General features: G+C 49.6%; 1 protein-coding gene across 1 annotated transcript in view; it reads left to right on the top strand.

The window, feature by feature from the left end:
* AARS2 (alanyl-tRNA synthetase 2, mitochondrial) overlaps positions 1–13544 on the top strand; it is a 31836-nt gene that overhangs the window by 1451 nt on the left and 16841 nt on the right. Inside the window, exons 2-9 of the mRNA XM_006271917.3 lie at positions 187–375; positions 6927–7072; positions 8285–8479; positions 8932–9076; positions 10210–10355; positions 10748–10856; positions 11990–12028; positions 13419–13530. Coding sequence (XP_006271979.1) covers positions 187–375; positions 6927–7072; positions 8285–8479; positions 8932–9076; positions 10210–10355; positions 10748–10856; positions 11990–12028; positions 13419–13530 — 1081 coding nt within the window. The remainder of the gene's footprint in view (positions 1–186; positions 376–6926; positions 7073–8284; positions 8480–8931; positions 9077–10209; positions 10356–10747; positions 10857–11989; positions 12029–13418; positions 13531–13544) is intronic.

The raw sequence follows: 13544 nt of genomic DNA, 5'->3' as shown, positions 1-13544 counted from the left end.
CCCCTGATGTGCTTCAGCTGTGATAAAACAGAGCCAGTTACTGAGCTGTCCCATCTGCCTATGTTGCAATTAGCCCTTAATTGCCCTAGGTGCCTTCCTCCTTGTTCAGAGTTGCCACAGCACAGTTGGAGTCCATTGTACCAGGCAGCGTCTGAAAATGTTTACACTTTTACATTGCTGTTCTAGTTCAAGCCCATCTTCCTGGGCACGGCAGATCCCCGGAGTGAGCTGGCCCAGTACCAGCGTGTGGTGAACAGCCAGAAGTGTGTGCGTGCTGGTGGGAAGCATAATGACCTGGAGGATGTGGGCAGAGACACTTACCATCACACCTTCTTTGAGATGTTGGGGAGCTGGTCTTTCGGGGATTACTTCAAGGTGAGATGCTAAAGCCAGAGGTAGGCAAAATATGGTTTGTGGGGCTGTATCTAGCCCACCAATTGACTCTGTCCAGTCTGTGGGTGGGTAGCAGCTCCAGCTCCGGCCTCTGGTGGCACCACATGTTGCTAGGTCGAAGCAACCCTGCCCACCAACCCGCCTGGCTCTGCCTCACTGTCAGGCCCCGGCACCCCTGCTCAGGCTGGGCTGGCGGTGCCCTGCCTGCCTGCAACATGGAGCTGGCAGGAACCCCGTTGGGTGCCAGGACCGTGTGGCAAAGGTAACCCAGTGCCTTCTGGTTCTGTCCCCACCTCTTCCCTTGCCCCATGCAGCACTGCAAGCCAGCCCAGCCATCTGCCTCTTGGCTGCAGCCAGCACAGCTCCTTCCTGTCCACCCAAGTGAGGCTGCTCCCAGCATGCTGGGGCTCCTCCTGGGGGAAGGGGAACCACCAGGCTGTGGGGGTGCAGCCTGCATGGCTCTAGCAGGGAGTTGGGGTGGGTTGGAGGGGGCTGCTGGGCTTCCCCAGGCTTTGTGAGAGAGCCAGTGTGGATGGAAAGGAGTGAGGGGCAGGCAAGCGGGTTTGAGGCTCAAGTAGCTCCTAAAGGGTGTGCCAGTGTGCATGCTGAGGCAGGAACTCCCTTGTGATTTGGGGGATGGCTGGGTGATGGCAGGGCTCTGGTGAGGGTGGGGGCATCCTCCCTTGGCCTAGTTTCCTGCTGACTGGTTTTGGTTCCCTTGAGAAAGACACTTTATTTTGAGCTATTACACAATCACATCTATGTACACTGCTAAAAAAAACCCCAAACAAATCAGGACAAAATTTATTCTTTGAAATAAAATTAAAATATTCCATAATGTTCGTTGTTTTTTTTAAGCATGTGATTTGGGTTTTTTTCTATGGTTTGTTAAAATGATATCTTCACCATTAATTTTACATGTGTGGCTCTCAACGGCTCACCAGAACTCACTAAGCAGCCCTCCAGCCAAAATAATTACCCACTCCTACACTAGAGCGTAAAATCCTCAGGGACAGGGGGTCTCTGCAAAGTGTCAGGTGCATCTTATGGCTCCAGAAACATAACTGTACCGGATACAGTCTCTTGGCTGCTTTGATGACTGCATGTTTCTCACAACACAGGCTACATTCTTTGTTGTGAGCTACATGGCTAAAATGGGTGTCTAACCAGGGAATGTGCTGAGCGTATGCGGGTGGTCTAAAATGATAACACCTTCACCAGCTGCCTAACTGTGTGTGTGTGTGTGTGTGTATAAAAAGACTACTGACGTATTAAATATTCTGTTAACTCTTACGTAGAAAAGGGGAGCAGTTTGTGGGGAGTGGAGGGGGGAAGGATGGGTGTTGGGTTACACCAGATAGGAGGCATGGAGTGATCCTTGTATAGAAGTACAAGCAACGCTAGGAAAATTTGGTGAACCTGTGGCTTTAACAATGTATCTCCGATGGGAGCACTGGGTGGCATGCTATCTATACAGAGCTCTTTCCTGCTACTGTGCAGGGAGTTAGAAGACACCTCAAGCGTCATCTAGTCCAACTCTCTGGTCCTGTGACTTCCTGAAGGTAATGGTGACTGGTTTCAGGTGCCTGGTGAACAGGTATCCACACTTCAGAAACCATCCTAGCAGCTGTCCCACTGTCCCCCTCCTTTGGTTGCTTGTTTTGCAGGCTGTGTGGGACCAAATGAACTGTGTGGGGGAAGGTAGGTCTGTCCTGTACCTGTCCCCTGGATAAGAAAAGGGTTCCAGCAGGGTAGGCACTCAGTTCAAAAAGGGAAAATGAAGGCTTGAACTGAGCTCTAGTGCCTCTAGTCAGTAAACTCCCCATTGAATAGGGAGTCACTCTCACTGATTCTCCAATTGACTTAGTGGGTGTAGGCACTGCTAGGTCACATTTAGGAAGCTGATAGTTTTCCACAGATGTCTGAAGGCCTGTCTTGCTTGCCTTGCTGCCTTCATGCTGTGTGATATGCTATCTTTCATAGATTTCATAAATGTTAGGGCTGGAAGGGACCTTGAAGATCATGAAGTCCAGCCCCCTGCCCCAGGGGCAGGAAGTCAGCTAGGGTCAAAGGATCCCAGCAAGATAAGCATCCAAACGTTTCTTGAATGAGTCCAGAGTAGGTGCCTGCACCACTTCTGAAGGGAGTCTATTCCAGGCCTTGGGGGCTTGGACAGTAAAGAAATTTTTTCCTTATGTCCAGCCTAAAACAGTCTTGGAGGAGTTTATGACTGTTGGTCCTTGTTTTTCCTTGGGGTGCTCTGGTGAACAGATGTTCTCCCAGATCCTGATGTACACCCCTTATACACTTATAAGCAGCCCCCGGGTTCCCCCTGAGCCTGCGCTTCTCCAGGCTGAAGAGTCCAGTGGCTCTCAGCCTCTCTTCATAAGGCCTATTCTCTTGCCCTCTGATCATGTGTGTGGCTCTCCTCTGGACTCTCTCAAGCTTATCCACATCCTTCTTGAATTGTGGAGCCCAGAATTGGATGCAGTACTCCAGCTGCGGCCTCACCAAGACTGAGTACAGCGGGAAGATGACATCCTGAGATTTATTTGAGAAGCATCTATAGATGCAAGCCAGAGTTTTGTTTGCTTTACCAGCTGCGACATCGCATTGGTGGCTTATGTTCATCTTGTGGTCAATCATGACCCCCAAGTCTCTTTCAGCCATGGTGCTAGCGAGCATAGCACTGCCGAGCCTATAAGCGTGCTGCAGTGGGTTTTTTCCCCATGGTGAAGTACCTTGCGTTTTTTGGTATTGAACGTCATCAGGTTTGTATCCGCCCACTTACTAACCTTATCCAAGTCAGCCTGGATCACCAGCCTGTCCTCAGATGTGGACACTATGCCCCAAAGTTTAGTGTCATCAGTAAACTTGGCCAGTGCGCTTCTGATGCCAATATCCACATCATTGATAAAGATGTTAAAGAGAACCAGTCCAAGGACAGAGCCTTGGGGGATGCCTCTGGTCACAGAGCGCCATAATGATTTGCTACCATCAACTGCTACTTTCTGGGTCTGACCTCAGAGCCAATTTCCCAGCCATCGGGCTGTGGTGTAGCCAAGGCCACAGTTGGCCAACTTTTCCATGAGATCATGGGACACCAAATTGAAGACTTTTTTAAAGTCCAGATATATGATGTCAATCTATTCTCTCTTGTCCAGGTGATATGTCACCTGGTCATAGAAGGAGATAAGATTGGTCAGGTAAGACCTACTCGCTACAAATCCCTGCTAGCTGTCCCTCAGGATGTTGCCTTCAGCCAGCTTATCAAGAAGGGTCTCTTTGATAATTTTCTCCAGAATCTTACCAGGGATTGAGGTCAAGCTGATTGGCCTGTAATTCCCGGGATCTACTTTCCACCCTTTCTTGAAGATGGGTACCATGTTGGCCTTTTTCCAGTCTTCAGGTACTTCACCTGAGCGCCACAGTTTTTTTTGAATATTTTTGCCAGTGTTTGGGCTATGACACCAGCTAGCTCCTTGAGTACTCTAGGGTGTAATCTGTCAGGGCCAGCTGACTTGAAGATGTCCAGCCTCTCGAGGTGATCTTTTACAAGGTCTAATGCTGGGTATAAAAATATGCCCTCCCCCTAGCCATCCCGCATCATGCTAGGCAGTCCCTTTGGGCAGATGAAAGACTGATGCAAAGTATCCATTAAGCAGGTTGGCTTTTTTCTGGGTGTCGGTTATCAGCTGTCCCATTTGGTTCAGCAGGGGTCCAGTGTTGCCCTTGCTTTTTTTCCAACTCCCTACATATCTGAAAAAGGACTTTTTATTATCCTTGATATGTGAAGCCAGATGAAATTCGGTTTCAGCCATCCCTGGAGGTACAGACCAGTGCTGAGTACTCCTCCTTGGTGGTGATTCCAGCCTTCCATCCTTTCTAAGTCTCTCTTTTTAGGTGTAGGAGGCCCTCAAGTTCCCTGTCAAGCCAGGGGGGTTTCTGTTCCCTTTTGCTATCTTTCCTCCAAGATGGGATGGACAACCCTTGTGCTGTCAGGATCACTCCCTTGAGGAGCAGCCACTCCTCATGGACTCCTCCTCCTGTCAAGTCGTGGTCCCTTAGGGCCTCGACAACGTGCCTTCTGAACTTGTCAAAGTCAGCTTTCCTGAAGTCAAGGACTTCAGCATTGCTGACTGACTTGTCAGCTTTGTGATGGATAGTGAAGGTGATCAGCTTGTGGTCACTATCACCCAGCTTTCCATTGATTCTTAGATCATTGACTAGGTCATCCCCTTTGGCCAGTACAAGGTCCAGTAGCCCTTTACCGCTTGCCGGTCCATTGACTTCTTGAGTCAGGTAGAGCTCGTCCACGCATGTGAGGAAGCTTTGAGACCGATCGGATTTGGCCAAGTGCTCTTCCCATGAGATGTCCAGGTAGTTAAAGTCTCCCATGACAACCATGCACTGAGAGCGTGCAGCCTAAGCTAGTTCCCTGGCGAATTCCTGGTCCTGCTTTTGTTTCTGGTCAGGAGGTCTGTAGTAGACTCCTACTATGGTGTCCCCTGTGCTGCATTCCCCATGTATTTTAACCTGGAGGGACTCCAGTCATCCTCCCTGGGTGCCCGTGTCAATTTGCAGGGACATATAGCTATCCTTGACATAGAGAGGTACAACCCCACCTCTTTTATCTCCTGTACAGGATCTAGCCATCTATACCTGTGGCCCAGTCATAGGTGGAGTCCCACCAGGTCTCCGTTATCCCTATAAGATTGTAGTCTTTCTTACTTAGCAGGAAGACCAGTTCCTCCTGTTTGTTCCCCGAGCTCTTGGCATGTAAGTGTCCCACTGGAAGCCCTAGGCTTCTTGGCACTCCTAGGCAGACACCGTTCCAGGGCTAGGGTAGGTATGGATTCTCTAGGGTGCCCTAACCTGCTGGTTATGCAGTAGTTGCCTAGTGGGCTTGCATTGGCGGTTTTTCACCCATCCCCCAGCGGGCTTAGTTTAAAGCCCAGTCGAGCAGGTCAACCAGTCTGGCTGAGAAGAGCCTCCTCCCCAATAGAGTGAGGTGGAGGCCGTCTCTCCCCAGCAGACCACTGCCTCTCTCAGCAAAGAGTGTACTGTGGTCATGGAAGCCAAAGCCTTCACGATGACATCAGCGCCACAGTCTTCGGTTGACTACCTTGATCCATCTCTCCCTCCTCAGCCTGTGACCCACAACTGGGAGGAGCGAGGAAAAGACCACTTGCGCCCCAGCCCCCTAACCCGACTCCCAGAGTCCTGTAGTCTCTCATGACCCGGCTGGGATTGCTCCGAGCTGTGTCATTCATGCCCATGTGGATAAGGAGCATAGGGTAGTGGTCAGAAGGCTGGATAATCTTTGACAAAGGCATACAATAAGTGTGACAGTTTCTGCAGCATATCATTTCTTTTTCCTATATACTAGAGGCGGGCAATTATTTAGGGCAGAGGGCCGCTTACCAAGTTTAGGCAAGTTGTTGATGGCCGCATGGGTAGCCCCGACCCTGGTTGCCAGCTTGTGATCGGAAGTCCTGCCCCCCAACCCTTGACCTTTGCCACCAGAAATACTCCTTTCAGCAAGGAGTTTTGCCATCTCAGAACCAGAAAAATACCAAAAAACAGAATACCATATTCTAAAAATCGAACATCTACAACATTCATTAATTTGATTTTTTTTTTTTTAATTTTGTCCTGATTTACATGTGTTTGTGTAGTGTACATAGAGGAGATTGCACAATAGCTTAAAATGAAGTCTTACTCTTCTATATTGGGGAGGGGGCATGGAGGGGCGGCTATAGGTTTGTGAGGGAGGGGCTGTTGGTGTGTGGATATGTGGGGTGTGGGTGGGTATGGGGGCCTGTGCATATGGCAGTGCAAGGGGGGGGGGTGCATGTGTATGGTGTGGTGTGCATGTGGGACTTACCCTATGAACACACACCCTCCCTCCCTCACACACACTCTGTCTATCCCTCCCTTATTCCACACGCATAATTTCTGCCTCCCTCCCTCATTGCACTTGCATGCGCGCACACGCATGCGCACACACACACATACACTCTCTCTCTCTCTTTCCCTCCCTCATTGCTCTCTCTGTCTGTCTCTCCCTGTCCCTCATTGCAGGAACATGTGTGAACACATACACGTATGTACACACCCCTACCCCGTCCCACTTACACCGGCACAGGCCCAATGCTCCTGCAGTCCAGTGATGAAGCTGGGGTCCACATGGTGCTGAAGCAGCCAGCAGCATGCAGGGAAGCAGTGAAAGCTGTGGCAGACAGAGGCTTCCTGTTAGGGGTGGGAGGAGGTTGGGGGTGGGACGGCTGGCCTTGCTACTGTGTCCTGCTGGCTCCCCCTGGGTCCTACTGCCCTTGTCTCCTGTCATCTTTAACAGGCAGCCAGGAGCAGATAAATACCAATTTTCTAAATTTTAGGGGGCCCATGGGCCGGATAGAATGGTCTGCTGGGCTGAATTTTGCCTGCCCCTGCTCTCTTCCTTATTTTCACATTACTCACTCCTCTGTGCTCCCAAATAGCTATGCTTCCCTTTGTTTCCTTACCTTGTTCAGGAGGAGGCTTGCAGCATGGCCTGGGAACTTTTGACAAAGATCTATGAGATCCCTAAGGACCGTCTCTATGTCACCTATTTTGGAGGGGACTCCTCACTGGGACTGAGTGCCGATGAGGAGAGCAGAGACATTTGGCTGAGCCTGGGGTAAGCATGGCTTGGGACTTCTCTTTTGCTGATATGATGCAAATGTGCAGGTAAAAACACTGTCATTGTTTTCACTTTCTTTTATGTACTTGGTTGCCACTTTGCTTAGATTGTCATGAATTCCACAAATGGCCCTACAGCCTAGCAGCATCTCATCTCTGGGTTGCTCTGAGTTAGTGTGAAAGCTGAAAGTTTCCTGGCCTAGGTGAAATGAGGCTGGCATTCTCAGTCCTGGTTTCAGGGGAGATGATCATACAATGCTCTCATCTCAGACAAGGGTATTTTATTTTCTGTCTGCTAAGAGGCTCAGGACTGAGCAGATGGAATGCTGTGTCTAGTTTTGGACCCTGTACTATAGAAAAGATGTGGACAAATTGGAGAGAGTCCAGCAGAGGGCAACAAAAATGGTTAGGGGCTAGGGCACATAACTTACGAGGAGAGGCTGAGGGAGCTGGACTTATTTAATCTGGAAGAAAGAAGATGGAAGAAGTTTTTTAATAGCAACCTTCCACTGCCTGAATGGTGGTTCCAAAGAGGATGGAGCTAAACTGTTCTCAGTGATGACAGATAACAGAACAAGGAGCAATGGTCTCAAGTTGCAGCAAGGGAGTTGAGGTTAAATATTAGGAAAATCTTTCTCAATAGGAGGGTAGTAAAGCACTGGAACAGATTACTTAGAGAGGTTGTAGAATCTCCATCCTCAGAGGTTTTTAAGACCTGGCTAGACAAAATCATGGATGGAACAATATATTTGGGGGTAGTCCTGCTTTGAGCAGGAGTTTGGACTAGATGGCCTCCTGAGGTCCCTTTCGATACTAATTTTCTATGATTCTGTGACTGAGTTATTATCTCAAACCTACTGGTGGTCTCTCCAGGACAGGGATGAAACATGTCAGCAGGAACTTTTGTTTCAGGTGGGAAGTGCATGGATGCCAGGGTAATGTGTGTTCCTGGAACCCAACACTCTCAATCCTAGGTCTCTTGAGCTCTCTGGCCCCATTTAGAGCTCTTTCAGATGTTCATTCTCTCAGAATATGCTCCAGTGATGGTGACTGCTCTCCTGGTTAAGCAGGAATGGAGGCAATTCAAGTGCATCAGTGCAGTTGGAGAGAACTCACCTCTCCAGCTCCTCTGCCTGCTCCATGGAGGTTTGTAGCACAGGCATCCAGTGGAAAGGTCCAGCCTGGTGAAATTCACTGCCTTCCTTTTCAGGGTATGTCCCAGCCACGTGCTTCCTTTCCCGCTGAAAGAGAACTTCTGGGAGATGGGGGATACAGGCCCCTGTGGTCCCTGCACGGAGATCCACTATGACCACATAGGTGGTGGGAGGAATGCAGCAGCATTGGTGAACCAAGACAACCCTGATGTGGTGGAGATCTGGAACCTGGTTTTCATGCAGTATGACAGGTACTGGGTAGCAGGGTCACCAGGGATGGCTCAGAACCGCACTCTATAATCTGAGCACCTGTCAGACCTACTGACTTCATCAGAGGTCCTGTTCTTTTCCTGATGGCAGTAGTACATGGGTAGGCAGGAGTTTTTAAAACATCTGTTCTTCCTCCAAGCTCCTGTTGTCCATTCACATCACATGTTCCTTTGTCCCTGCTACATCTATCTCTGCCCTGGGCCCTGTATCCCCTTTTACATTGCTCCTGTCCTAGTCAGTCCTGCTTCTGTGGTTTCCTCTCTTCCCTGAACTGCTGCTGCCCACTTCTTGCTTGCCCCACTGCTGCTTCCATCCCCGTCTGAAGGCCCCTTTCTCAACTCACCAGCTGAGCTGCTTGCTCTGGCACTTGATCCAGAGCTCACTTATGCTTCTCTTTGTTTTGTTCTTTGGGCGGGGGCTGGTGCATTGCTAGAGAGGCCAGTGGGAGTCTGCGTCCGTTGCCTCAGCATCATGTGGACACAGGGATGGGCCTAGAGCGGCTGGTGACAATCTTGCAGGGCAAGCACTCCAACTATGACACGGATCTCTTCACCCCCATCCTGGACGCCATCCACAAGGTAAGGATCTGTCGTCCCCTCCCAGAGTCACAGCTGAGCCAAAAGCACATCAGACTCTCTAACATGCAGAGCTTCGGTTCTCAACCAGGCTACTGCAAGACCACCTCAAAGGTGTTGCAACACAGGTAAAGCTGCCCCACCTGTAAGGCTGTGAGACACTCTCACTGCATTAGGGCTCCATCTCCCGCCAACTCGGAGGTGCACAGGAAAGTTCCACTTGTCCTGCTTCCAGATTATAGAGCCTTAATGCAGGAGGAGGGAGTATGCATGTTGCAGCCCTTCCTAGGTCAGTTTTACCTAGAGACAGCCCCACCCAGTTGACAAGCACTGAGGACAGTTGAGGCAGTGCCATTGGTGTTTCTCAACCAAGGGTCTTGCCTCATTCAGAAAAATGGTGGAGGGGTGCCATGACTGAAGATGATGTGAACCACTGGTATAGACACTGCTTACCCAGCACTCTTCAGGTGGGATACAACAGCTCTCAGATAACACGTAGCACAGGGGTGGGCAAAATGTGGCCTGGAGGCCAGATGCAGCCTGCCAGGCTATTGTATCCGGCCTGTGGGGCCCTGAAAAATTTAGAAAATTAATATTTATCTGCCCTGGGCTGCCTGTCATGCAGCCCCCGATGGTTTGCCAAAACTCAGTAAGTGGCCCTCTGCCCAAAATAATTGCCCGCCCTAAACTAGCAGTGCAGCACAACAGCTTAGACCTGGGCATGCATCCAGCTTGAATCGCAGCAGGGTAATGAACAGCTGGGAAGGAGTTCTCAGGTTGGGACATTACCAGAACACTGGCATTTTTGCTGCATGTTACAAGTGCCCTGGGATTTTAATTGCTTCCAGTGGTCAGGTCCTCACTTTTGATATATCCTCTGACCCACATTACTTCTGTACACTTGTGCACTGGAAGGGCTTTCATGAGAATCAGCTGGCATACAAGGCAGTGTGAAGCAAGTGTAAGGGGATTAGAAGCATGCTTGGTGAAAGGAGCTTGCCACAGGCTGGAACCAGCCCAGAGAAACACTTTCCTAGAGCTATATCATCCAGTGTACAGCCAGAAACATCACCATGCAAACTTTCTCTTCAGATCTGGTTGTCTCTGCTGAAATATCTCCCTTTTTGATCTCTCAGGGCTGTGGAGGGCCTGGGTACCAGGGCCTGATTGGGGAGGCTGATGTCAGATGTGTGAACATGGCCTACCGTGTGGTTGCAGATCATGTGCGCACCCTCTCCGTGTGCATTGCTGACGGCGTGTACCCAGGCATGTCTGGAGCCGAGTAAGGAAGCAGGGTTACAAGGAAAGGGAACTCACAAGGAGAGGAAGGGTAGGAACATGAGTAGAGCTTGTGGGCAGGGGCAAGGGGGAAAGGCAGTCACAGCCTGAGTCAAGAAGTTGGGATAGGAGCAAAGTGGGTGGAGTGAGAAAGAAGCAAGGGTATGGAGAGAGAGAAACAAAGGGCACAGAGTAGGATGGGTTTGGCCTTGATTACCTGCTGGGCCACCCCTGCAGATCATCGTTGGAGAGGTGTGAAGGAGTAAGGAGAGCTTTCATGTGACTGAGAGGGAGAGGAACGTGGGTATTTGAAGGGGAGATGGCGGTTGGGCATTAAGGGAGTCAGATGGGAAGAGAGCTGGCTTGGGGTACTGAGCAATTCTCCCCTTCCCTCAGGGTAGTATTGCGCCGGATCCTGCGAAGAGCTGTCCGATTTTGCTCTGAAGTCCTACATGCTCCACCTGGGCTCCTGGCCAGTTTGGTTCCTGCTGTGGTGGGAATTCTGGTAAGCAGGAAGGTCTTCCCTAGGTGGGAGGGATAGATCTGCTCCTAAGCCAAGCTGTCTGGATGAGCCTTCAGATATTTCTTCCCTGACACTAGGGCAGCTACTCTTGTCAGGCACTTGTATCTGAAGTGAAAGCCCCAAGAACTGGGAGATCTTTGACATTGTGCTCTGCTTATCCCAGAGCCACGTCATGCCCTTATTTAGCACAGGGTCAAGGGTTCATTGGGCTAAACAATGCATTTAGCCCAAGTGTGAACATAAGACGAGGAAAGGGCTACAGCATAATGTGCACTCTGGCACAGTGGCTAGCAAGCTTTGGTCTGTTCAGAGCAGTCTGCTCCAGCGATGCTGGATCTCCTTCCTTTTATTTCCAGTTGCTAAAAACCTATCAAAAGAAATTGCAAACCCATCAAATGTTTTCCTCAGGGCCCTTTTCTACATAATCAAGTTGTTGGGGTTGCCACAGAGCTGCCATGCCATGGTAAATGGGGTGGGAGAGGACATGAGAGATCCCTACAACAGTAAATGGGAGAGCAGTTGGCCATGAGATAGTAGCTATGAATCCAGCTCTGAGCATACCTTATGACTATTCTTAGAGTCCTACCTCTGTGCTACCTGATCTTCAGGCATCACAGGAACACTTCCTTTATGCCTGTCTGTCACCTCAACTCACAGGGGAGTTTGTGACATATTTAATAATAGAATGAATTATAGTACAGCTCTGTCAGAGAGGCAAGCGGCAAAGTGATGACTCTGGGATGTCAAAATACTGGATGTTGTTCCCGAATCTGCTCTTGACCCGTTCCAATCTTGAACAAAGTTGTTTCCCCTCTCTCTGACTCAGTTTCCTCTTATAGTGAGAGGACTAGCAGCTTTAATGCTTTGTAAGGTCATTTGAGGTTCTCCAATGAAAGTGGGGGAAGTGAATGTGCATGCAGTATTTAATTATAACTTCCAGGAGAGGTGGTGAACAAGAATAGGCCTGATCCTACGATGGGACCCTCGCAAGGTGAAGAGGGTTGATGAAAGGGCAAGAATGAGACTCAGGCTGGTCTGCAACCCCAGAGGATGTGGGGAAGAAAGGTTCTTGTGCTGATATTGCATCCTAATGCTTTGCAAAATTGCCTCTCCAGGGAGATACATATCCAGAGCTGAGAAAGAATGAGGATCAGGTGAGAGCATGGATTCTGCTGGGAAGAAGTGGTGACCAGTCCTGGGAACTGTGGTGTGCAAAGTCGCCTTCTTGAGGGGTGTTTGTGTGGGTTACCTTAATTTCTTGCATACAACATGCCCCAGAATGAAATACACACCTTGTTTTTAAATGCTGAATGAAGAAGAAAAGATCTTTCCTTGCAGTAAGTAACCAAATAGCAGCAGCTAGGGAACAGAGCCTGCTCATTGTTCTGCCCCTTGAGTCATGCCAATTTTCTGTTTGCTTTTACCTAGTAAGCAACAGAAACTGCTCTTATTGTATTTTTGACATATAATGCACATTGCACTTTCCAGCCGCTGGTTTTTAGGAAAAGGAAGAATGTTTTATGCAAGAGAAAAAAGTGCATATTGTATACGAGAAAACAGGGTATCAAAGTGTTGCCTTAGGATGAGTTTGCTCCTCTATCATGGCTGAGCTTCCAAAGGAATGTGGTTGAGCTCAGACAAGCTAGGACTGTATGCAGGTACCATAGGCATAGTCAGGGACTATGTGCATGGTGCAGACCCTTCAGTGGCAATTGAGCATGGCTTTTGTAGGGTGGGGTTTTCTTATACTGGGATTGACTAGTGGGTCCCTGATGAAGCCAAGGCAGCTTGTGTACCACCTGGACTGAGGTAAAGGTCTGGGAGCACAGAGCTTGGGTTCCCTTGCCAGTACATCCTTTGCCTCTCCTACTTCCCATACTTGTATAGCAAAGCAGAACTAGGTATTTGGAGCAGCTGTTTTACAAGTTTCTCCCTGCCCAGCTCAACCAGCATCTTTCAATCTAAAACCAGCAGCACCTTTGGGGCACCTTATCCAGATTTCTCATTCACTTGCAAGAGTGGATGTCCTACTTACAGTGTCGCTAAGCATGCCCTCTGGTCTCTCTCAGCAGGTATCTGATTAGTTTTTTCTAGCAGAGGTGCAGGAGGTCTCTAGTGGTATTTGTAGCCCTCAGCAGCCATAGCCCTGAGCCAGAACACTTTTATGCAGAGTCCTGTACAGATGCACAAAGGTGGTCCCTGCCTCTGCAAATGTAGCTCCCTTGGTAGACACTCACTCAGCCTGCTCCCAGCACAGATTAGTCAACATGTCACAGGGCAGGCAGGCTTCTGGAGGACAAATGTAACTGTGTACCTCATCCCTCACCCCAAGGGAATGTCACTGAAGGCGTGCACAGTAGTAACGTATGAAGTGTTCCAAGTACCTTTATTGCACTCCAGAAATGAGGGTGCAGGTGTACTTGGCTTTCAAAGTGCTTCAGAACTGGCCATTCCACTTCTGAAATTACCCTGGTAAAAACAGGAACAGCTTTGAAGCACTTCCCTGTGAAGCATATCATGACCCTGCTGCTGCTCTTCCACCAGATTGCAACCATCATCAATGAGAATGAGGTGGCCTTCCTTTCCTCCCTCCAGCAGGGCCGGCGTATCATAGAAAGGACCCTGCAGCAGATGGGGCCCTCCAAGCTCTTTCCAGGTGAGTTCCTCTCC

The sequence above is a fragment of the Alligator mississippiensis genome, chromosome 1, assembly GCF_030867095.1.
Source record: "Alligator mississippiensis isolate rAllMis1 chromosome 1, rAllMis1, whole genome shotgun sequence".
NCBI classification, from domain to species: Eukaryota; Metazoa; Chordata; order Crocodylia; family Alligatoridae; genus Alligator; species Alligator mississippiensis.
This window is presented reverse-complemented; position numbering and strand designations above follow the sequence as displayed.